A 20,223-nucleotide genomic window follows, 5' to 3' on the forward strand; every position below is an offset into this window, starting at 1 on the left:
GTAATATAGAGCGGTTTGAGTTTTATAGTTCTCACAATCTCTCCACCTGAAACAATATTGAAGAAGAGCGTAAGGACTGGAAATGATAATCCTTGACGCCACCTATAAACCGAATCCTATAAAAGAAATCCGCCCTGACGCATGTCCCAAGGCCAGTGTACTATCTTTGATTGCAAATGATTGCGGCCGGCACTCAGGAGGAAGCCACAATTTCCTTTCGCCGTTCAAGGAAACCCACTGTCCATGAATGAGAGGTACGATTGTCAACCTTAGATTGAATCTCGAGGGATCCCTGGTCAGTGTAAAGACATAAGCCATGATGAGAAAACCTGAATTCCACCAACCCAACCGAACCTGAAAATTCCTCAAAGATAACACTGCGATGCCGAGGTAGTTCTTGGTAGACGTTGTCAGGTCGAAGTAAACGATCTGGTTGCGGCTATTAACGAGTCGAGATTGGTGTTAAATGGTGATACTCTGAGACTATTCTATAGCTGAGTCAGTCCAAATGTAGCGTACAAGTAAGTCGAGATATCAGGGCAGCTAGTCCCGGCAGGTGCGACCCGCAGCGGGGGTTATGCGGCATTACCCCCGCTCCTTCCTGGAATTTCAACTTTTAAAACTCCCAAGCCCCAGTTATATTGCATCTCTCCGAGTCTCTTCCTTCAACCCCTTCCTGCCCAATATAATGACAGAGACTTTCTCTGCCATAGATCCCTTTCGGCGACTTCCGGTCGAGCTCATCTTTCAGATTTTTGAGGATACGGCTGATTTTGTCGGTGTGGAAAGCTTGATATCGGTCTCCCGACCAGCCAGGGCAGCCTTCTATGCAGACCCCCAAGCGATAATGCAGGCTATTTTAATATCCAACCCTATTACTTTACAGCCCGAACTCAGATCGCTGGTCTCCAACATCGCTATCCTTCACAACCCATCAAGCCATTGCTCTACCCTGGACGATTATGAGAAAGTCACTGCTCTGAATGATAAGCTTTATTCTTCACAAAGATTCCAGAGCCCAGAGGTCGCTTGTCGCATTCTTCACATTGCCGCCCAGATCCAGCGGCTAGGCTGTGTTTGCCTTTCAAAGCTGCAAAAGGAATTCGCATCTGCCGTGGGGATCTCACCGCTTCTTGCACAACAAGCAAATGAGCCCTTTTCGTGGATAGAAGAATATCGTATGTATTGGGCACTGTGGCATCTTCGATGTTACTCAGACCTACGCAAATCTGTGGACAAACGATTCTCATCCTTTTACAACACTGGAAATCCCCCGGATAATGCAAGATGGAGTTGGCCGAGTGAATCAATCCAGGCCCTTGACTTGTATCCCACGTCAGATGATATCCACGAGTTCAGGAAAGAGGTGATTTGGACCGTTGCTGTTGCACTCGAGGATTTGAAAACCTGTTCACCTTCAGCACTTCCGGGAGATGTTCTACAACCAGAGTATAAATCCACTCTTTCTTGGGATCTACACCCGAATACACCCATCCCGTTCTTTTCCTCATTCAAACTTCCTCAAACCGTTGAGACTCAATATCCAATCTGGAGTCCACCGCCAGTGCCTGCTAAAAACCCAGTGACAACCCCTTGGCGTTTGCTTCCAACATATTGCACAAATCCCACAGGACAGACGGCGTTGTTTAGATCTCTCCGCTTCCAGGTCATGCGAAGAGGACCAGACAGACGTGCAATGAATGATGTCCTGCGCTATCGCCGATGCGGTGTGCTTCTTTGGGATAAGTGGCGGATGTTTTCGACTGGGTTGATTCCAAACAACTTTCGGGAAAGAGTGCCAGCTCCGGGTGGAATGTTTATCGAGGCTCGGAGCGAGGTTAGCCAGGGCATGGGGGATGTTCTACCTATGTGGTTGGAAGTAGGGCGTGCAAAGCAATAGTCTTTATAGTTATAGTTATAGTTGACTTGGCTGATCAATCGGCCAGACGTTGTATAACTCGAACGACGTTGACCGGTGACCTGTGACCAGTCTTTCTCACGGAATAAGGGGGTACCTAGCGCAGACTCGGTTTTTGTCCTCGAAGTCCTGGACCAGATCCTGCTTGAAATGGTTGAGGACCACGAGTAAAAGGAAGTTTCCGAATCAAGTTTGTTCTGTCTCTCATTGTGGGACTTGGAGAATTTCGGGTTATGGGTTGATATTTATATAGGTTGACGGCGGACTATAAATATAGCGGGCCAAGATTTAGGGAGATATAGCAAGGTGCAGGGGCAGATCGAAAGGCATGCTGTGTCAATTCAAGTTGGATATTATTAGGAATAAGTGCGGGGGGGAGAAAGATGATGAGGAAGCCGAGGATAAGATCAAGCTGCATCCACCGGGTTCATGAAGCAGGGAGAAAACGGTCTCCTGGCGATAGATCTCATTCGGCCGCCACACGATCACAGAATTCACACCCTGTGCCCATGACAGGGTCTTTGGAGATGTTGTCAACGATGACAGTGGCTCGGAGTTGTCGAATAGAGGCTTGGTGGTAGCATGCCATTCCTTCCACTTATTCTGGGTCATTGCGGAAGGCCATAAAACTAGTGCTGGTATTAGTAACGTTCCAGCGTAACTCTAGCTTTAGCCCGGAATGAAATGAACCATTAGAAAAAGCGAAGACAGCCAGGGGAGAAGACAAGACATACCATATTTCCATACTGGAGAATAACCGGATCAGTGATTTGATCCGGGTGCGTAATCCCATCAACAGTAGGAACACGACAGGATATTCCAATCAAGATTATGATGCTTGAACATTGTCAATCTCAACCCATTGCTTGGCCTGTACTCTCCATTCTTCGATAGGGATGCTCTTGGATCTCGAATTTATATAAAACGTCATGACCAATTTCACTTCGTTTCGTCGACTTTGAAGCCAAAGTCGTAAATCTGACTCAGCTTGGTGCAACTCCATTTCTTGAAGTAGGCATGGAAGGCGTCAAGAGTGTGTGCTAAACGGGAAGCAGCCGTTTCATGAAAAGGTCGCACATCTCGAGCTTGGTTTGCCTGCTCTTTTTCTTGATCTATAATAGCCATTTTCTGGGCTATGAACATAACCTCCAGGGATCTGCCCAGAAAGAGACACTGCACTAAAATTCGCCCAGGTGAGGTGCGCGTTTGTTATTTGACTTGATGTGCTTTCTTTTCTTCTTCTGTTAGTCTGGCCTTTTTGGCCTTCTCTTCGGCGTCTTCCCTCGCGAGATGCCTTGTTAAATACTTAATTGGTCAGACTCCCTTGAAAATTTGGCAAGACCTTTCAGTACATGCAACACATACAATGATCTCGGGTCTAATTTCAAACTCCCCGGCTCGGGTGAGCTGAGCTCGCTTGATCTAAAGGTCGGTCCCCCCAACCGAGCCCTTTTCCAGAAACGAACTCGTCCGTCAATGCCGGTCTCTTCAATCCCGTAGGTCTGTTGGCAATGTCCTTCTTGTAAATAACCCACTGACCTGGTGGCCGGCATAGATCCACAAATAGTCTCAGCAAAGGTGAGAGCTGTTGCGTATTCGGCAGTGCGTTATTGTTTAAACCGACAAGCTCTGACCTTCAAATAATCTGCTAAGCAGGTGGACCTTTTCATTTCCTTGATGATCCATGCTCTCAAGCAAGCCAGGTCGAAAGCTCAGGCTCCTCAAGTCACGAACATGGTGCCTTTGAAACCCAATACCTCGGAGCTTCGCCTCAACACTCTATGATGAGAGGGCCCCATCATGTGGAAACCGTTTTCTCGCTCTTTTCTTTATTCCGTCTGTTCTTCATTTTCCTCCTTTATATAACTCTCTTTTTTCCCAGATGCTGTTTTTTCCCTCCTGGTGACTCCTTGGCACGTCTTTTCTGACGCGAATCTGCCTGTTTTAACAACCTCGAACGTGCCACATTGATGATGTCGATTTTTCTCAGCTTATCTTAGCCGCACGGGTTTTGTATTCACAGGGCGATATTGATCGTCGAATTTGAACTTCATCTTGAAGTATCTTCCGCTTTCTCTTTACACATACGTCTCCCTCGCTCTTGGCCTTCAAGTTTCCGTAGGCTGGCTCCATCTGTTGCGGAATCTATATTGCCCTGGTGTCTCGGGAGCTTGTTAGCTAATCTTTTCTCGACGTTGGACTAGAGATCGCGTATCAATTTTCAGCGTGGACCTCTTTCCGACGGTGTTGCATCGGTGAGGTGGTCACTGTGTCGAGCCTACCTTGGAGGATGGTGAGGTTGGGAAATTCATGGGAAGTCGTGATAATGGGTCCATTCACCAAAGGTTGAGGTTATTCAATTCAGTCTTGTTGACTTAAATCCAGGATGATGTTAATGAATATCGGCAGGCTTCTATCAAATAGGGTTATGGGAAGATGGAGCGAAGTTGTTGAAGAAGGTGAAAGCTAAGAGGAAGGCAAGAACTGAAGTCTGAGGACAGAGGGTACTATATAGGTGACAAACGGACGACCAAAGACAAAACAAAGAGATACGATCTCAGGCTGACTCATACTTTAAACTTCAGACCTTAAATCAATATGTAAACAATCTCTATAGTATTTCCGGTATTCGGCATCACCCCTCCACTAGCACCGTTCGCGCAGGGGTCATGGCTTGCGTTCTAGATACTCCAGTAACCACCAAATGGCCCGGGCCGCGACAGACGGAAGTTCGATGTATCGTGTTCAGGAAAAATTCTCCCGCTGATTTACAAGCTATCCATGAGTATTGAACCAATAAAATCACTGTCTTAAGGTATAATAATTTAGTTAAGAGCATAGCTAATAATACCTGTAGCTAGCATTCTTTTAGAGATGTCTGTATTAGTACTATGATTTGATAGAGCTTCAAAACGCAGTGTAGACCTAATACCGACGCCCCAGGCCATCCAAAAAAAGAGCCTCCGGCCGGAATCGAACCAGCGATCTCTTGATTACAAGTCAAACGCGTTAGCCACTGCGCCACGAAGGCAGCGATTCGTAATACCGATTGATACGAAGCAACACCCAGTCAAAGTAGTGTGGAGTTGGTCCGAGATTGCCACCGGCCTTAGCACTCACCTCCGAGCTTTGCTCTTCTTTGCTCTGTCACTCTTGCATCGGCCACTTCTCCTCCTTCTCCTTCACAACGCGCCCCTGGGGGGGTTTCCTACCATCATTATACCCATACACAATATGAGCCAAGCTGTCTAATCACTCTCCAAACAATTGTCCCCCACCAACCCCGAACCCTCCCCGAACCTCGCGCCCAACATGGATAACAAGACCTTCGTCTCGGACTCGCTGATCCGCCTAACCGGCGCATCAGACCCTATTGCCATTGACTTCGTCCTCGCGGAAGCCAGCTCCGCCAAGTCCGCCTCCTCGCTACAAGACAAACTAGTCTCCTTCCTCGATGGCAGCCCCGATGAAATCGGCGCATTCTGCGGCCAGCTCTACTCGCGCGTCGGGAAAGGCAGTTCTCAACCCACACCCTCGGCCTCACGATCTACAGCTGCCGCCGCATCTACGAAAAAGAAATACCGCCTAGTGGAAATGGGTGAGGAACAGACAGACCCGGCCGCAGCATTAGGACCCGTCAACGTGGAAGCCGAGCGTGAACGGCGGAGACGCCGCGATAAAGAGCGCGATAGTGATCGAACAAGAGAGCGAAGTAAACGCGAACCTGAGAGTCGTGGCGATAGCTGGGAGAGAGATGACACACGGAAGCGAGACCGCAGTCGCGATGGGGAGAGTCGTGATCGACCGCGCTCGAAGAAAGTGCGGAGGAAGGATGATCACGATTTTGGTGATCGCTGGGGTGATGAAGAGATACCGGATGATGAGGAGGAGGAGGGACACGATGATCCCGATCAGTTCGAAGAATCGCCTTCCAAACGAACAAGACTCGAAGATGGATCTGCCTCCCCGCGCCCGGCCGATGATATCGATCCCCAGACACAGCAAGAGATTGACCGCCAAAAGGATCTTCGGGAACGTGATGAATTTGCAAAGCGACTCGCGAACAAAGATGACAGCAAGTCGAAGAAGATTGTGGAGGACAGAACGCGAGATGGTGAAGCCGCGCGCCGTCGTGCGCTGGCTGATGATGCCTCTGCGCGAGCTTCCATGATGCCTGATTTGCGTATGCGATCTCGACAAGAATACCTGAAGAAGCGTGAGACGGAACGTCTCGCTTTGTTGCGGAAACAGGTCGCCGAGGAGGCGGCGGAACTTCGAGAGAACCCGAACCTGTCGCGTCGAGAGAAGGAAGAGTTTGCGCGGAATAGGGAGGTTCTTATGATTGCCGAAGAGCGTTTGCGCATTGATGATCATCGTGATGGCTACATGATGCCGGATGATTATATCACCGAGAAGGGAAAAATCGATCGCAAGAAGAAGGAGGATGCATTGTACAAGCGTTATGTTGATCGTGATGAGTCCGGTCAGGAGCGTTTCGTTACGGAGCACGAGGAATGGGAACTGGAGCAAGCTGCCAAGGCGAAGGCCCAGATCAAAAAAGCCGATTTTGTCGATGAGGGCGATTATGAGTATGTGTTTGACGACACTCAGCAGATCAATTTCGTCCTGGATACAAAGATTGAGGGTACTCAGAAACCGATGACTTCGGAACAACTTCGATTCAAGGAGCAGGTTGATGCGGCCGAGAAGAAGGCTCTCACTATGGAGGAGACTCGGAAGAGTTTGCCCATCTATCAATTCCGCGACCAGATCATTCAAGCAGTTCACGACCACCAGGTCTTGATTATTGTTGGTGAGACAGGTTCTGGTAAAACGACTCAAATTCCTCAGTACCTACACGAAGCCGGATTCACCAAGGACGGCTTGAAAGTCGGATGTACCCAGCCACGACGAGTTGCTGCTATGAGTGTTGCTGCCCGTGTGGCGGACGAAATGGGGACGAAGATTGGAAATGAAGTCGGTTATGCTATTCGTTTCGAGGATAATACGAGCGACAAGACGATTATCAAGTACATGACCGACGGTATGCTTTTGCGAGAGCTGCTTACAGAGCCAGACCTTGGGCAGTACTCGGCTCTCATGATTGACGAGGCTCACGAGCGGACGGTTCCCACCGATATTGCTTGTGGTCTTCTCAAGGATATCGCCAAAGCACGGCCAGATCTAAAATTGCTCATCTCCTCAGCCACAATGGATGCTCAAAAATTCCAAAAGTATTTCGACGATGCGCCCATTTTCAACATCCCCGGTCGCCGTTACCCAGTCGATGTGCATTATACCTCGCAGCCCGAGGCCAATTACTTGGCTGCTGCCATCACCACCGTTTTCCAGATCCATGTCACGCAGGGCCGCGGCGATATTCTGGTGTTCTTGACTGGCCAAGAGGAAATCGAAGCCGCCGATCAAAGTCTACAAGAAACTGCTCGAAAATTGGGTAGTAAAATACCGGAAATGATAATTTGTCCCATCTATGCCAATTTGCCCTCCGAGCTACAGACTAAGATCTTCGAACCTACGCCACCCAATGCTCGAAAGGTCGTGCTTGCAACCAACATTGCCGAAACCAGTTTGACCATTGATGGTATCGTCTACGTGATTGATCCTGGATTCGTTAAAGAGAATGTTTTCAACCCGCGCACTGGCATGGAAAGCTTGGTAGTGACGCCCTGTTCGCGTGCTTCGGCTAATCAGCGTGCTGGACGTGCTGGACGTGTTGGCCCAGGAAAGTGCTTCCGACTCTACACTAAATGGGCGTACTATAACGAGTTGGAGGAAAACACAACACCCGAGATTCAGCGCACGAATCTGAATGGTGTGATTCTAATGCTGAAGTCCCTTGGTATCGACCAACTTCTCGATTTCGACTTCATGGACCCGCCACCGGCGGAGACTATCATCCGAGCCTTGGAACAACTATACGCACTGGGCTCCTTGAATGATCGGGGAGAGCTGACAAAGGTCGGTCGACAGATGGCGGAGTTCCCAACGGATCCGATGCTCGCCAAGGCGATCCTCGCTGCGGGTCAATACGGTTGCGTGGAGGAAGTTCTTTCAATCGTATCGATGCTAGGCGAAGGAAGCGCGCTCTTCTTCCGACCGAAGGACAAGAAAATTCACGCCGACAGTGCTCGCAACCGATTCACCATCAAAGACGGCGGCGATCACCTAACACTCCTCAACGTCTGGAATCAATGGGTTGACTCCGACTTCAGTTTTGTCTGGGCAAAGGAGAACTTCCTACAGCAACGCAGTCTGACACGAGCCCGTGACGTGCGTGATCAACTAGCCAAACTCTGCGATCGGGTAGAGGTTACAGTCAGTACCTGTGGCGCCAATAATATCGTTCCGATTCAAAAGGCCATTACGGCTGGGTTCTTCCCTAATGCCGCGCGGCTGCAGCGTGGTGGTGATAGTTACCGCACGATCAAGAATGGGCAGTCGGTTTACCTGCATCCGTCCAGTACGCTGTTTGAGGTCAACCCGCGCTGGGTGATCTACTTCGAGCTGGTGTTGACTAGTAAGGAGTATATGCGCAGCAATATGCCCCTTCAGGCGGAGTGGCTGGTCGAAGTTGCTCCCCACTACTATAAGAAGAAGGATCTGGAGTCGTTGGGACTGGATCGTAAGACGCCGAAGGGGACTGGGGCGACAGGGGAGAAGAGTAAGGCGTGATGATATGGTACTATTTATCAATGTCAATGTCAATGTCAATGTTTTAATATACTCCCAGCAGAGTCTTTCCGTCCAAGTTCATCCAGCATAAATTAGCCAGCATAAACATACCAACATAACTTGAATCCTCGGCAAGATCACACCCACGGAAATTAGGAATAAATCCCATCCCCACCACCCACCCAACCAATCACAACTCACGCATTGGCGATACCTCTGACCGCGGCTCTCCCAGTCTAACCTCGGCCCCGCCTCCACAAACCTCCGCCTTTAATAACGTCACCCTCCGAGTCCCCTTTGATCCTCTTCCATTCCCATACCCCATACATACCCTCCCAAACTCACATCACATCACACACCAACCACCATGTCGCAAACCTTCTCCCCCGCAGACGTTGCCTCCCACAACAATGCCGACAAGGGCATGTACATCATCGTCGACACAAACGTCTACGACGTCACCAAGTTCGCCGACGAGCATCCCGGCGGCGCGAAGATTCTGAAGCGTGTTGCGGGCAAGGATGCTTCTAAGCAATTCTGGAAGGTAAACCACCTACCCCTACCCCCTTGGAGGAAGAAGTGACGAAGTGTTTTGGAACGCTGGCTAATCCCATTTTTTTTTTTTGCCGATAGTACCACAACGAGTCCGTACTGAAGAAGTACGCCCCCAAACTGAAGATTGGCGAGGTCAAGGATGCTGCGAAGTTGTAATGCAGTGCAGTGCAGTGCAGTGCACTTTGGTTCGATTCGATTCATATCCGATACCAATGTGTCGTTCATGTTTGGTCTGTCTGGCTTTTTGCATGTGGGAGGGTGTGATCGTGTGATTATGTCGGAACCGGCCGAGGGACGCCGAAACCGAAAGCGAAGGCCGACGCTTTCAATAGCCGAACACCTCGCAGAGAAGGCTGGGCTCTGGGCTGGCTGAATGATTGTTGTTGATGTTGCTAGCGATGAAATATTGTGTTAATACCCACCCTTTCCAATATTTTCTAGTGTTATTTATAAATTCTAGAATTTAGATTTTTGTTCCAGTGTCTTCAGGTTCTACTGGTAGATCGGAGAAGAGAGAGTTTACCTAGGTGTTTAGAGCCGGTATACATTTCGAGTATACATTATACTATACTAGTACCAACTAGTATCTATATAGATGGAGTTCAAATTCAAGTCCAGTGCCTCCAACGCCCCGTGTCCGAGTCCACCGCTGCTGCTTTGCTTCGCTTCGAGTTGAATGTGGTATCCTTCGCACAATGGTATCACCATGAACAAATCAAATAAATCCAATAGAAGCGAGAAAGTGCAAGAAACAGAAGGGAAGAGAAGAGAAAAGAAGAGAAGAGAAAAGAAGAGAAGAGAAGAGAAGAAGAGAAGAAGAGAAGAATGTGGGAATAAGTATGTATGAGTGGGAAAAGAAAAAGAAAAGAAAGAGGTGTCAAGGAAAGAAAGAGGTAGGGAGGAAAATTAGTCACGAGAAGAGAATAGAGGTGCAGGGTATGGATGTATGTAGGTTCGAGTCAGAAAGGTGGGAAATGGAATGGGAAGGGAAAAGTATTCAAAAACAATACAAAGGTAGTATGTGCAGGCTGAACATGTCGCCAGAATGCCAAAATGTCAGAAGCAAAGGGGCGATGCATCCAGCGCCCTGAACATGTCTCAAGCCAAAAGAAAAGGGAAGACAACTGGAAGGTGAAAGTGGTATAAATGGATAGTGTAGGAAGTAGGCAAACAAGGCCCAATCCAAATCAAAGAAAGAGAAGAATCAAAAATCAATCAGAACCCCCGAAACGGATCCGACCGAAACGAAAGCTCACCCCCCCCATCAACAGAAGGTGCATCAAACTCGTATCTCCCATGACTAAACTGACTAGAAGTCTTTCTTCCCCTCGTCGAAGCCGCAGACGGTGCACACACCGAAGGAACCCCACGAGGCCGATTAATCTGCTCAGCATGATGATCGATGAAAGCTTCCATGCGCACCGTACCAACATCAAACATATTGCTCGCACCGGCACTAGAAGCGCGTCCACTAGCTTCAGAAGTCCGACTAATACTGCTGCGCCCACTGCCGATACCCGGGGGCAGGGCTGGTGGTGGGATTGGGGCGGGCGAGAAGTATGGGTCTGACGAGCCGCTGTGTGAGGAGGGCATTGTGGCCATTGTTCCTGCGCTGGAGAAGCTTCGGATAGCGTGGATGGCTGGTGGGGGTCGGGGAGCTGTGCTTGTGTTGCTGCGCTTGCGGTTGTGGTTTGAGAAGCGTGGGACGTGAGGAGGGTCGGCTGCTAGGTCGTCGTCTGCTGTTGGAATTTCGGGGACGGGGTCGGGTGCGTTGCCAAAGGATCGTTTGCCCTTTGGCATGGGTCTTGGTCGACCTTTTGCAACGCGGATTGAGTCGCGGATTGGGTTGCGGCGGAGACTGGCTGTTGGTGGTGTGGGTGAGCCGGGCATTTCGCCTGTTGGTGCGGGTGGGACGGCGGCGAGGTCGTGTAGGCCCATTGAGGAGTGGCTGAGGAAGGATAGGGCTGTTAGCCAGACGTAGTGGCGCTCTACTGTCAGAGCTGTGAATTTGAGAGCGCGTTGAGGGGTGAGGACGAGGATTGAGCGGTTGAATGGGGTTGGGGTTCCGGAGCCCTTGGGCATAGGGTTGTCGTCTTTGACATCTAGCACGGATTGAATGGTGACTGAAGGGGTGTTGTTAGTTTGAAAGACATATAATAGCTCGAGGTTGTTGCTAGTAACTTACATTTCCGCCCACTCTTGCCCAGTAAGGCAGGTCCACTGGTCGGTTGCTTGCTGCTCCACATTATGGAACCCTCATAAGGCGCAAGCCAAACCCATCGCTTGTGCCGCACACCGCTGTTGGTGATGTTGGCAGATACCTCGTCGGGGTTTTTACCTTCCCAAGGTTCCTTGGACTCGCCCATGCCGAAAGACTTACGTCGACGAACGTACTTGAACATCCATTCACCAACCATCGTTTGGGCAATTGCGTCCACAACACTAGTGGGTTGGACACCACCTGTTGAATCCTCTCGCTCATGGTTCCAATTCATAGACGGTACAGCAGCGCGGTGGTGCGAAGTCCGTTTCTGAGGGTTCTGAGCAACTCGTCGCTCCCGAGGGGCTGTGATATCGTCAAATGGCATAGGTGGTGGACGATATGCAGCGTATGCAGTTGGACTGTCCGCTGTAAACGGAGAAGTAGATCGCGTTGGCGAAGACAGTGTCTCTGGACGCTCAGTAAGATCACTTTGAGACATCGCAGCCGCAGATCGGACCCGGCGAAGTGTTGGTCGCCGGTGGAGAGATGTGCGCGCACCCCGATCCGAGAACTGTCGACCAGCAGAGCGGGTCGGGCTCGGGGGTCCATCGCTGCCAGTCAATGGGAGCTTCCGAGAACTCAACCGGATCGGAACTGGGAATGGAGGCGCAATGCTTGAACCTGCGCTGCCGCTGAGACTTGGCTCACTGGGGCTCCGGGCTCGAGTCTTCTGGTGCGCTGCCGTCCCGCTGGATATCATGGCCATCTTGCGCATACCTGGCTGTCTGCTGCTAGAAGCGTAAGCGCCTCGGCCGCCGCGGGTTGAGGCTCGCTCTGTATCGATGGACTGTCGAGACTCGGGATCGGATAGGTGCTCATCGATTTCCGGAAGACCGATATCATCCAAGCTAGTTCTTTGCTTGGAGTTGACCATTTTGCCACGGCGAAGCTTATACGAGGCGAAGGGTCGATTCAGGAACTCTTCATCTGTGAAGATGTCACGCTCCGTTGCACCGCCCTCGTCATCGCTCAGCTGCTCAAAACCGGCAAAGAGACTGCTAGAGCGGAAAGGACGTCGAAGCCCGGACATAGGATCGTCTGAAAGAGGGCCGTTGTCATTATTCCCTGGATAAGCTTGGGATAGTTCAGATGCTAGTGCGCGGGGTGGTTTTACGGGTCGGTCTGCTGTCGTCGGTCGTTTAGCGGATCGAGGAGGAGGTACTGGCGGACGGTACGGTTGATACTGCTGCACACCAGCATCTTGAGTCTCGGCCCGAGTAGGAAGGTCGGGGATTGCGGAGGGGAGGAGGCTGGCCGGTAGTTTTACTGGTCGGTTATCGATGCGAATCTCTTCCGTTTGTATGGCGATAGAGCGTGCCTCAATGACTGATCGGAAATTGGCCTGGCATGACGCATTCTTCGTCTGCGGGGGAAGAACCACGCTGTTTCGTGGTGATGGTGGCTCTGAGACTGGTGGGTGGATGGTGATCATGGGAACATCCATTTCTGATGGAATGTCATGCGGGGATAGTGTAGCTCTTTGAACTGGGGCGGGTTCTTCGTTAGAAATATCCTCTGTTTGGGTGGATGCCGATGCCATTTCAACTGGCTTGAATTTGGCAGTCTGCTCAACAGCCAGTTCTGTGACGCTGGAAAGATCCTCCGCAGTCTGGCACGAAGTTGATGTCATCTCGGCTGCAACAGTGATCGTCGCAGTATCCTTCATCTCGGGAATATCATGGTAAGGCTCGGTTGAAACTGCTGTGTCCACAAATGCAGGCACGTCCTCTGGCTCAGCCACGGCCGGTATTTTGGGAGACGGAGGAGGCGAATATTGAATTCCCATATCACAGTATTCAACAGCAGGTAGCTCTGGTGTCTTCAAAGGACTCGCCAAATCCAACGCACGGTAATCTCCCGCCGCGGTGGAAGTACTTTGCATCGACAGACCAAGGATCTTTCTCGCCTTCGAGGAAACAGCATAAGATGCAGCCGAGTGGACAGATAAAGGTCGTTCTTCGGGAAGCGCACCGGGCGATGACGGGCCTTCTTCATCAGAAATGACAAACTCCTCTTCCTCATCGAAATCCAATTCTTGCGCGAGATTCAACCCGGAATCGCCCTTGCCAGCTACCATGCTCATCACGGAATATCGTACATTGTGGAAGTTGGGTTGGTCGTCCCCTTCATCGGTCGTCACGCTGGTCATACTAGCACGCCGGCGGCCTTGGCTGCTCGATGCCACACTAGCTGTGTCACTTCCTTTGCTCTTTGCCTTGGTGGTATCATCGTGTTCGCTGGATTGTTGCGAATGGAGAGTACTGCTAGCCTCTTGGGCAGCAGCAACTTCGCTGAGAACCGTCTTCAAACGACCCTCCACCACGTGAACTTTCCGTTCAAGATTCCGCCTTTCATTATCCCAATTCTCTCGATCCTGGTCCCACATCATCTGTGTTCGTTCGGCATCGTCTTCCCGACTGCGAGCCCTTTTTTGCACTTGTTCAAATTTCTTGCGCACATCGTTAATATTTTCTACCGCTTCGTCTCGCTCTCGGGCCAACTCTGCCATCGCAGACGAGGTCCCACCCTCGAGAAGCTGAATCTGATGCTTCAAAGACCGAGCTTCCCGAGTAGCCTTCGACAAATTCGCATTGAGGATCTCGCCCTCTGTTCGCGATTCGTCCAAGCTCAGTTCCAACGAATCGATTGCCTTTGTTTTACTATCAACCTCCCGGCGGAGGTTGAGGATCTCAGAAACGAGCGATGCATGGAGTGTGGGCGTGATTCTTCGAGGATCAAATGGCAATAGTGTATCTTCTTCGACGATATCGTCGTCCATATCGGTGTGTCCATCTTCGGGCGAAAAAGCGGGTGTCGGCAGGCCGGGTGGGGAGGACGGGACTGGAGACGAGTCTCTTCGGCGCCGCGCTGGTCGAGATCTGGATCTTGCCTTTGAGGCGGCTCTGGATCTAGACTGCGCAGGCGATGGGTGAATTGTGGAGGTCGCGGGGGACTGTAAATCCGTGGCCATGGCCATGGCCATCTCTGTCTCTGTTCTTGCGCTTGGTGCTTGCAAGTCAAAACATCACCGGGATATCGTGTTTCCAGTCTGCTAACCAGAGCACGACGCGGCCGGATCCCATCAATCGAATCGTGTCTACCGTAGTTCACTCATTCGTTCTCGAAGCGTCGAAGTCGAAGTGTTGAATTGTGGTGATGTATCGTATTCAGTTGCCACTCAGCTCCAATCGGTCGCAACGATCGTCGATACTCGGTCGAGGGTCACACGCGGGGGGGTCAAATCCAACCTTGGCTGCAGTGGAACAATCAGTCAGCCACTTTGTTACAGCGCGGATGCAAGATGCACAGGCTGGGGCGCGAGGAGCCAGAGCCCAATGCAGTAGAGTAGTTTTAATATGCACGGAGGTTCCTAGAATCTACTTACATGCGATGCGGGCGTCACCAGGCTTGGGGTTGGAGAGAAGTGGGAGGAGACGGGCCACAGATGTCAACTACCCCCTAGAGGATTCAAAGGTCGATCGCGATCACTGGAGTCGGAGTCCACTGGACTGGTACAGAAGTACCTACAGAGGGGAGCCGCTGAGCCACTGAGCCACCGAGGGGACCGTCGTGACGGGCCTTAAGATCCACGGGACTTTTACGAAGGAGGCAACGATCGGACGTGATGTCCGTTAGATTGCCTCGAGACCTCTTCGTAGATCAGCCTTGCTGCAAAGGAATCGGAAAAGGGCCGGATGCGAGGAAGCGGCCTTTGCTCTGGGCTTGGAGCCAAAAAAAATAAGCCCAAAAAGACCAGGGGTGTTCGTTAGGGGGGAGGGACATGGGGAAGCTAGCAATCCACCCGATTAGCCAGGATGCAGCATGCTCCACTCGAAAGCTGCCAACCAAGACACTAAAGCATGGCCCCGGTCTGCTCAGTCCGGACCATCAATCGATCTAAATGCAACACGAGAAGAGAAGCAAGACCGGAGATGGTACCTCGAAGGTAGCTCCATGCACATAGTTCATGTCAGGTTAAGCTCCGGGGGAGAACCGTGGATATCGATGGCTTCTGGAAACGAGGGAATCAAATCTCATCCCGAAAAAGAAAAGAAAAGAGACAATAGCCAATTAAAAAAAAGGGAACAAAGAAAAAGAAACAAAAAGGAACAAAAAAAAGGTTTGTCTGGAACAAGCCCTGACCAAGGCGATGCGGGCGCAGCAGAAGTGTACGAGTAGCACACACTCAATTCGGGATACTCGTAGGAGCCAAGTCGCAATGGGCAAGACATCATAAGTTGGGATCGTCTCAATCCACTTTGCTGCTCGACATGGGGAAGGTGTTCGTCGGTGACGAAAAAGCTGGTTCCACGGTCCCACCATGGGTCCAAAACAACGCGTTCAGCTGGGCGCAAGTCTTTGCCAGGTACGGAGTACGGCCAACAGCGACAAAGCTAAGATCTCGGCCCCTTTTTTGTGGTAATTGCTAAGAGGCATCGGTGGAGAGGAGTAGTAGCCCATCGTCCATTGAGCTGACGAGTATTAAATTGGTGGGTGAGTCGAATAGATTGGGCACTGGTCTGCTTGTGGAATAGGAGAGCCGGTTAGCGTGTTTGGGAATGACTGTTCCCCTGTTCTTGCGTTGGCCAGTCCGTCTTAGCGTGAGGTTCGCAGGTGATGATCGTCGTAGGCAATTTCGTTCAACAAGAGCCTATGGCCCGTGGACGGTGTTTCAGCCAGGCGCAGCTGCATCTGATCTAGGGGAGTGCTGCATCTATCAATTGCCATTCAAATTCGAATTGAATGCTCCGGATGTATCCCATGAATCCAGTCGGTACTGGGACTCGTAGGGAGGGGGGGGAAAGCTCGGAGTCCCCGTCCCGCGAAGTCCATCCCCGAGGTCTCCACTGGGAGCTTGGTGCATCCACTCTGAAAACCGAACTTTTGCTTTGTTGATTTGATTCTTTTTTAGGCGAAATCTGGGACGCGATGCGTGCCGAGGCCATTCCTCCATTCACGCACCGTGCTCTCTCTGACAGATACGAGTATACGGAGTACCCAGGGTACTCGTAGGGCCTGGATCTGACGCCCCCGATCCTTTCATCTCAAGTGCCGGTCGCACTTGTAAACGTTGAGCGCGGCTAAAACATAATCATAAAATTAAAATAAACGTCAACCAATCAGCCACACAGCGCACGGGTTTAATTAGCAATACTCACTTGATTGGGTCTCCTCTGCGTATCGCCCCTCGCCCCTGGCCCCCTCGCTCGATTAACAATGGGACTGGGCCCTCCAAATGCACGAAGACGCGACAATTTCTCAAGCGGGCAGCACCTCCGCGAACCAGTGATAGTGACAGCATAGAATGACCCACCGGGGGTTCAGAGCACCAATGCAGACACGGGCCGTTTGACAGGTCGATTATCCGTGGTAACTTGTCATTCGACAAAGGGACCCCAGTGTTCTTTTTTCTCTTTTTGACAGGGACGCTAATGCGGTGCTCAGACATGAATGGCGTCGTGGTGGAGATGGCGAAACGTTGAAGGTGAAGGGAGAAGAAGAAGAAGCGGGGAGGAGGAGAGGAAGTCGTGACGAGGTCGGCATGAAGGGATGTCTTAGTATATTGGAGGGTTAGTTGGGTGCTTTTGCGACCGGCTGGAATAGTGTAATTCAATTCTTATTTTAACTAAAGTACTTTAGCTATAGAGTGCCTACTACGAGTAACTATTATCTTATCCTAATAGTATAAACAGAGGGTACCTTAAGGTGCTTCAGTATACCTCGTTGTAGCCTATCAGAATCATTCCCTTGTCTTTCCAAGTATGTGAGGACTCTCCCTCTTCCTTCCTCTCTAATTGTCGACTTCTTCATGAATTCCTCCTCAATTTCCTCCACTTCCACCTCCATCATGGCAGAACAATCAGCCTGAACCAAATGGCATCAACAGCCTCGGTTCCAATGACTCAGCTTCTGTCGCAATCTTCAAATACACGCAATTCCACCATTTCTTGTCCAAATCTCACATATCAACCCGTGATCCTCCTGGAACTATTCCGTATTTCCACTACTCCGTGCTCGTACACTCTTCCCATCCATCACCTCCCCTCGCTGGACCTATCCACTCCCACCCGCACATCCCCCCACCCCCCACAATGCCGGACCAACCTCCCCGCGCCCTCTTTTTCGACACGTTCGGTACAGTCGTCGAATGGCGATCCTGCGTAACCAAAGCCCTCCGAGCCGCATCCTCACAAGTCTTGACAAATCCACCCCAAGACAGAACCATCCCAACATCCGTGCTGGACCGTGCATCCGCATACAGCGAAGCAGACTGGCTCAGCCTCGCCGAAGCATGGCGTCGATCCTACGGCATATTTACGCGAACCTTTGACCCATCGACGAAATTCATCTCAATCGATCAACACCACTACACCGCTCTAAAGAACCTTCTCGAGGAACGCGGTATCCTGCCTTTATTCAACGATGCAGAATTATGGGATCTGACATTTGCCTGGCACCGACTTGATCCGTGGGCTGATAGTGCAAGGGGACTAGCGCTGCTGAATACTCAATTCGTTACCTCGACTTTGTCGAATGGGAATGTCTCTTTGTTGGAAGATTTGAAGGAGCACGGTTCTCTGCCTTTTGCGCATTTGATTAGTTCGGAGCATTTTGGCGCGTATAAGCCGTCGTCTAAGGTTTATCTTGGTGCTGCGGAGAAACTTGGGCTGAAGCCAGAACAGTGTGCTCTTGTGGCTGCTCATCTTAGGGATCTGAGAGCTGCGAAGGATTGTGGGTTTCAGGCTGTTTTTGTTGAGAGGGAGTTGGAGGAGGATTGGGATGTTGAAGAAGTTGCTAAGGCTAAGGCGGATGGTTGGGTTGATATTTGGGTTGATCAGGATACTGGGGGTTTTATTGAGGTGGCGAGGCGATTTGGGATTCAGGAAGAGCAGTAGGATAGTTTAACCTGCTCTTAGACCATGTACACTCCTAATAGCTCTACGGAATGTACGAATGCAAGTAATTCCGAAGTCCGCAGAATATTTCCAACCATCCGTGGATGCTGACGCGATGACGTGAGGGGTTTGTCAGCTTCGCAACTACCACCATGCGATTACAAACGATCATTTTATGTTGTTTTCAAGTATAAGACCGAGACCATTTTACCATATACCAACACGAAATCAAGTCTTAGGAAGCGCCAGCAGAATCTATTGGATATCCACACGGGCGAAGTACTAGGCTCAACCATCACCCGGGCATCTCTATTACTAGCCAGCATACAAGTCAGCCATGAGCACCGAAGTAAGCCATCCCTCCCCTGCTCCATGGATTACCTCCTCCCAGCAAAACCCATTCCCTAACCTAACCAGGACACAAAAGTTTACAAACACGCCGACTCAGACGGCCACTTCCGCCGCAAAGATTCGGCGTTTCGATCCCACGTCTCCAAAAGTCCCACGGCTGAATTCCCCGCCGAAAAGGACCGCTACGTACTCTACATCAACTACGGCTGTCCCTGGGCCCACAGAGCAAATCTAGTCCGAAGCCTAAAAGGACTACAAGATATCATCCAGCTAGTCGTTTTAGACCCCGAACTCGGACCGAACGGATGGTTCTTCTCCGGCCGCTACGGATCTGCAGAAAAGGACCCGTTGTACGGATTCAAGTACCTCAAAGAACTATACTTAAAGGCAGATCCGCAGTATGAAGGAAGATACACCGTTCCCACGCTGTGGGATAAGAAGAAAGAGACTATCGTCAACAATGAAAGCAGTGAAGTCATTCGAATGCTTTATTCCGAATTTGACGACCTTTTGCCGCAGGGTTTGAGGGAGGTTAATCAGCTCGGTGGTGGATTTTATCCTCAGCATCTGAGGAATGAAATTGATGCGATGAATGCTTGGGTTTACCCGGAGATTAACAATGGGGTTTATAAGACTGGTTTCGCAACTACACAGGCGGCTTATGAGGAGAATATCTATCCGCTTTTTAAAGCTTTGGATCGGGTTGAGGAACATCTCAGTCAAGGGCAACAACAGCCTTATCTTTTTGGGGAAAACATCACCGACGCTGATATTCGGCTCTATACCACTATTGCCCGGTTCGATGTCGCGTATTATCTTATCTTCAAGTGCAATCTGAAGATGATTAGACACGATTATCCGCGTATTGATCGTTGGTATCGGAAGCTTTATTATGATGAGACGCCTTTGACTCGTGGGGCTTTTAAGGAGACGACTTTCTTTGATATTGTAGGTCTTCCAAGAGCGTCGATCTGACGTGGATGCGTTTTTGATTGCTTACCTTTGTTTAGTACAAATTTGGATATTGCGCGGCTCTTGGAAATAAGACTGGGGATAGGGAGTTGGTTGTTCCGGTTGGACCGGTTCCTGATATACTGCCTGCGGAGAAAGGAGAGTAACGCAAATGCACGCAATCGGGAAATATCCGCAAATAAGATCATGTTTGTTTTGAAAGGGGGGTGTGAATGTTCTACTGTAGTTCTAGTATGGTTTACGATATTTCAAAAATGGCGGTAAATTTCCAAATAATACTAGAGGCCAAGTAGCTGGCAATTTCCTATAATATCGTTTGTCTAAAACTACATCATGTTGCCTGTTGGCGGCCTATAGTATAGCCCTCCATCAGGTGCTTTGGGGATCCCTCTTATGCTGAGGCCTTTTGATATTCACAGTCAATACCACAGAAACCGGCCAGGGAACGGAACCACCAGGAGATTCGCAGGGGAGTGCCTTACTATTTAAAATTCAGAAAAGTTGATTTTGAAATATAAATATATATGCCCAGGTGGAAAGTGCGATGGTAGGCCCATGACTCGGAGACAATTGAA

At 50.3% G+C, this 20,223-nt stretch overlaps 7 protein-coding genes across 7 annotated transcripts; 5 read left to right on the forward strand and 2 right to left on the reverse strand.

The window, feature by feature from the left end:
* Positions 1–688: 688 nt before the first annotated feature.
* N7481_003535 (uncharacterized protein) lies at positions 689–1,900 on the forward strand (the record flags this gene model as incomplete). The annotated part of the gene is made up of 1 exon (XM_057262754.1): positions 689–1,900. The coding sequence occupies one exon, from the start codon at positions 689–691 to the stop codon at positions 1,898–1,900; it is 1,212 nt and encodes a 403-aa protein (XP_057124415.1).
* Positions 1,901–2,857: 957 nt separating this feature from the next.
* Positions 2,858–3,043, reverse strand: N7481_003536 (uncharacterized protein; the record flags this gene model as incomplete). The annotated part of the gene is made up of 1 exon (XM_057262755.1): positions 2,858–3,043. One exon carries the CDS (start codon positions 3,041–3,043, stop codon positions 2,858–2,860), a length of 186 nt encoding a protein of 61 aa, XP_057124416.1.
* A 2,187-nt stretch (positions 3,044–5,230) lies between these two features.
* On the forward strand, positions 5,231–8,611 carry N7481_003537 (putative mRNA splicing factor RNA helicase (Cdc28); the record flags this gene model as incomplete). The annotated part of the gene is made up of 1 exon (XM_057262756.1): positions 5,231–8,611. The coding sequence occupies one exon, from the start codon at positions 5,231–5,233 to the stop codon at positions 8,609–8,611; it is 3,381 nt and encodes a 1,126-aa protein (XP_057124417.1).
* Positions 8,612–8,978: 367 nt separating this feature from the next.
* Positions 8,979–9,322, forward strand: N7481_003538 (cytochrome b5-like heme/steroid binding domain-containing protein; the record flags this gene model as incomplete). Its single annotated transcript, XM_057262757.1, has 2 exons — positions 8,979–9,155; positions 9,245–9,322. 2 exons carry the CDS (start codon positions 8,979–8,981, stop codon positions 9,320–9,322), a joined length of 255 nt encoding a protein of 84 aa, XP_057124418.1.
* A 1,059-nt stretch (positions 9,323–10,381) lies between these two features.
* N7481_003539 (putative nuclear migration protein) lies at positions 10,382–14,412 on the reverse strand (the record flags this gene model as incomplete). The annotated part of the gene is made up of 2 exons (XM_057262758.1): positions 10,382–11,289; positions 11,352–14,412. The coding sequence occupies 2 exons, from the start codon at positions 14,410–14,412 to the stop codon at positions 10,382–10,384; spliced, it is 3,969 nt and encodes a 1,322-aa protein (XP_057124419.1).
* A 3,109-nt stretch (positions 14,413–17,521) lies between these two features.
* N7481_003540 (haloacid dehalogenase, type II) lies at positions 17,522–18,325 on the forward strand (the record flags this gene model as incomplete). The annotated part of the gene is made up of 1 exon (XM_057262759.1): positions 17,522–18,325. One exon carries the CDS (start codon positions 17,522–17,524, stop codon positions 18,323–18,325), a length of 804 nt encoding a protein of 267 aa, XP_057124420.1.
* Positions 18,326–18,662: 337 nt separating this feature from the next.
* N7481_003541 (uncharacterized protein) lies at positions 18,663–19,794 on the forward strand (the record flags this gene model as incomplete). Its single annotated transcript, XM_057262760.1, has 3 exons — positions 18,663–18,674; positions 18,743–19,624; positions 19,687–19,794. 3 exons carry the CDS (start codon positions 18,663–18,665, stop codon positions 19,792–19,794), a joined length of 1,002 nt encoding a protein of 333 aa, XP_057124421.1.
* Between the last annotated feature and the right edge of the window lie 429 nt (positions 19,795–20,223).

This window comes from Penicillium waksmanii (assembly GCF_028829765.1).
Source record: "Penicillium waksmanii strain IBT 27052 chromosome Unknown utg000004l:1.0-5674109.0:1.0-5678898.0, whole genome shotgun sequence".
NCBI lineage: Eukaryota > Fungi > Ascomycota > Eurotiomycetes > Eurotiales > Aspergillaceae > Penicillium > Penicillium waksmanii.